At 38.1% G+C, this 3,345-nt stretch overlaps 1 protein-coding gene across 1 annotated transcript in view; it reads left to right on the forward strand.

Moving 5' to 3' along the window:
• The window catches only part of LOC122259319 (complement C1q tumor necrosis factor-related protein 1), a 9,661-nt gene extending 8,020 nt beyond the window's left edge, over window positions 1-1,641 (forward strand). The window contains exon 6 of the mRNA XM_086542515.1: window positions 125-1,641. Within this exon, the coding sequence (XP_086398641.1) occupies window positions 125-323 (199 nt within the window). The 3' untranslated portion in view covers window positions 324-1,641. The remainder of the gene's footprint in view (window positions 1-124) is intronic.
• Window positions 1,642-3,345: the final 1,704 nt, after the last annotated feature.

Consider the following 3,345-nt stretch of genomic DNA (forward strand, 5'->3'; position numbering starts at 1 on the left):
ACAAACCCACACACACTCACATACACATATATAATGTTACCACCACTAAAAGTAAGACAGCCCAATCATTTATGACTCAGCCACCAACCTCAGAATATCCATCTCGCTCTGAATCCTCCTGCAGATTGGACTTGATGAGGAACCGGCAGCGCGTGGCGTCTTCAGAGGCTCAGTATTATGGCTTCGGAACCGCCGCCAACAGCGCCATCATCCGGGTTTACAAGAACGACATCGTCTACGTGTATCTAGCCGAAGGATTCCTCTACGAGAACGACGCTCGCTTCAGGGGTTACGCCTCCTTCTCGGGTTTCAAGATCGGATGAGGAAATAATAATGCTTACGCGAGCCACGGCGAAAAGGATGGCTTCTGCTTCCTTCGCGGGCTCGGTTATTCGAGAGCGGTGAAGGATTTCCATGTCATGGAATACTTTCTCATATCTATTTTATTTATTATGGTACGGATGATTTATACAAAGATCGCAAACACAAAATACAGGCAGACACAAACAAATATAAATGAATAGACGTGTATAGGTATATATTAAGATCCTATAATCAAAAGACATTGAACTCCACTGATTTCATCGTAACCGGCCAATCGTACCGCCTGATTGAAATTCAAACGAGTCCACGAATATCAACTGTCTCAGAGTTTAACAGTCCCTTATTAATCATGCTGCACATCCCAAACGTCCGTTTAATAAACCAATATATATATTTTTTTACATTATCCCCTGTGTAAAAGCAGTAACAACTTTAATCTTAGGATGATAATTAAACATCTATATCAATTAATGTGATGATTTCCTCTTTTTTTTTTTTTTGGAATGACAGCGACTATGAGAGCTTCTCTCCTTGTCCAGGCGGAAGAATGACTCGTCAAATTTAAACGTCAGATGGTCCTTGGTATTGTTATTGATATCTTTTGTAAAATCCACAGGGCCATCAAGACAATGGCGGGTAAGTGAGAATGAATAGCTGATCACGACAGATAGAATATGAAAAGATTGTTCTTATGTAATTGTTTTTGTGTCTGCTTCTACGGCATCAGAGTCATGAACTTTCGATCGCCAGACGGATAAAGTAGCGCTGTATTCTCGAGTTGTACGTCTTTGTATGATATGATCCTTGGTATATATGTATATATATATATATATATATATATATATATATATATATATATATATATATATATATATATATATATATATATATATATATATATATATATATATGAATCGCAAACACACACACACACACACACACTTGCAGATTTATAAACAAAGGAAAACAACGTGAATTATGAAAATATTATAACACTCTCTTATGGTGTTTCGTTCTACCTCAGATGTTCCATTGTGCATATAGTGTTCATATGATGCTGATATTAGAAAGGAAAGAGAGAGAGAGAGAGAGAGAGAGAGGAAGGAAATAGAGGTTGAGATAGATAAACAAATGGACAGACAGACATATATATATATTTTTCACAAGAAAAACAGAATGTACAAAGGAAACTAGAAAGAGAAACACAGAGACGGAGACGAGAAGACAAAACATGGTGGAAATGGCTTTAATTTCATCACTGAAGTTATGTCAGACTTTTCGACAGGAGAAAATATTTTTGACCTAAGCTTAGCCGAGAGAGAAAGAGAGAGGGAGGGAGGGAGAGAGGGAGAGAGAGAGAGAGAGAGAGAGAGAGAGAGAGAGAGAGAGAGAGAGAGAGAGAGAGAGAGAGAGAGAGAGAGAGAGAGAGAGAGAGAGAGAGAGAGAGAGAGAGAGAGAGAGAGAGAGAGATTTTGATTTTGATATGAGAGAGAGAGAGAGAGAGAGAGAGAGAGAGAGAGAGAGAGAGAGAGAGAGAGAGAGAGAGAGAGAGAGAGAGAGAGAGAGAGAGAGAGAGAGAGAGAGAGAGAGAGAGAGAGAGAGATAAGTAGATAAAAAGAATTGGTGTTAATATGTAAATATTTACCACAGTATATACTGTGATGATAAACCAACGTAATGAATCGAAATAGTAAAAGTGAGAAAGGAAAAGTCAACGTTATGAAAAAGTGACAGAAAAGGAAATTAAAGGAGCGTAACGCAATTAAAGACATTTCCGAAAAAAAATGGAATGGAGTAAGAATGAATTGAAGGAGAGGGGGTAGGTCATATGGACACACCTGATAGAGTCCTTATGTTACCCCCGTGCTCTGACCGCACCTGAGGTCCCGTTTCCCTCCAGGACATGGGTAACACCTGCACACGTGATACACCTGGGAACTTCCGCGAATCAATCGATCAATGTCTTATGGTTTCATTGCTATGTTTTCGTAGGCGGGAAGGTGTTGCTGATTAGAGGAAATGGGCGAAGTTGGAATGTAAGGTTAAGATCATGTCCTGAAGTGCTCAAAATAATATCATGCAAAACGTTCTGATGTTACGGATTGTGTTATAGTCACTTATGTAACAAACGGATTTTGTGTTGTTTAGCTTCAGTGCACAGTTTGCACTGGAAAAAATAAGGTCAGTATCTCACTTGGCACTGCAGTTTACAGAAGAATCCGGAAAGGGTAAATATGAATGCAATAGAAAAGTGTAAATGTAAATGAACACGCTTGCCTTTAATTAAACGTATGAATTGTATCTCTGTGCAACATAACGAAAGGAAATGTTGATCATCTACTCTTTCAGAATCCCTATATACAAGAAAGGACTGCAACTTGATCATGTAACTATATGGATTACTTGTTAATCAAGAAAGTCAATTTCCCTCTCATCTTTTGAATTGGAATGAATTCACTTTATATTACTTCCAGAGACTCGATATTCTTAAAAGTGATGAATGTGTAAAAGGGTACTAATCATTTTTTTTAGTTTTGCCTTACAGTTATTTTCAATTCGAGAGCGGATGTTGCATGATCAAGACAAGCCTGCCATAATAAAATAATCTATTCCGAATATTCCTTGCCACTCATTTAGTACCAAACAGAAGTTACTGAGAAGTGATAGGACAGTCACCATCAACCGGTGAAGTCCCCTTAATGGTAAAATATCCTTTACTCGAGTATTCTGTAAAAAAAAGCCACTGCCACTTAGATGAGGAGAGAATTCATTTGCAATCTTAGAGTACTATTTTATGACTAGAGTAACTTAGAGCATGTGTAACAATGAACTGGTTCAGAAACGTGTTTTAGCCGGCATCTACGTGAGAATTGAAACATGCTAATGAGGAAACCGTGCTAATGCTATAATCTTAAACAACATTATATATATATATTTTTTTTCTTTTCCTCTCTCTTTCTCCCTCTCGAACTTTCTCTGCTACTATGTCCGCCTGTCTAACTGTCTGCCTGCTATCTGTCT

The sequence above is a fragment of the Penaeus japonicus genome, unplaced genomic scaffold (assembly GCF_977035675.1).
Source record: "Penaeus japonicus unplaced genomic scaffold, GWHDUDI00000001_assembly GWHDUDI00000012, whole genome shotgun sequence".
NCBI classification, from domain to species: Eukaryota; Metazoa; Arthropoda; class Malacostraca; order Decapoda; family Penaeidae; genus Penaeus; species Penaeus japonicus.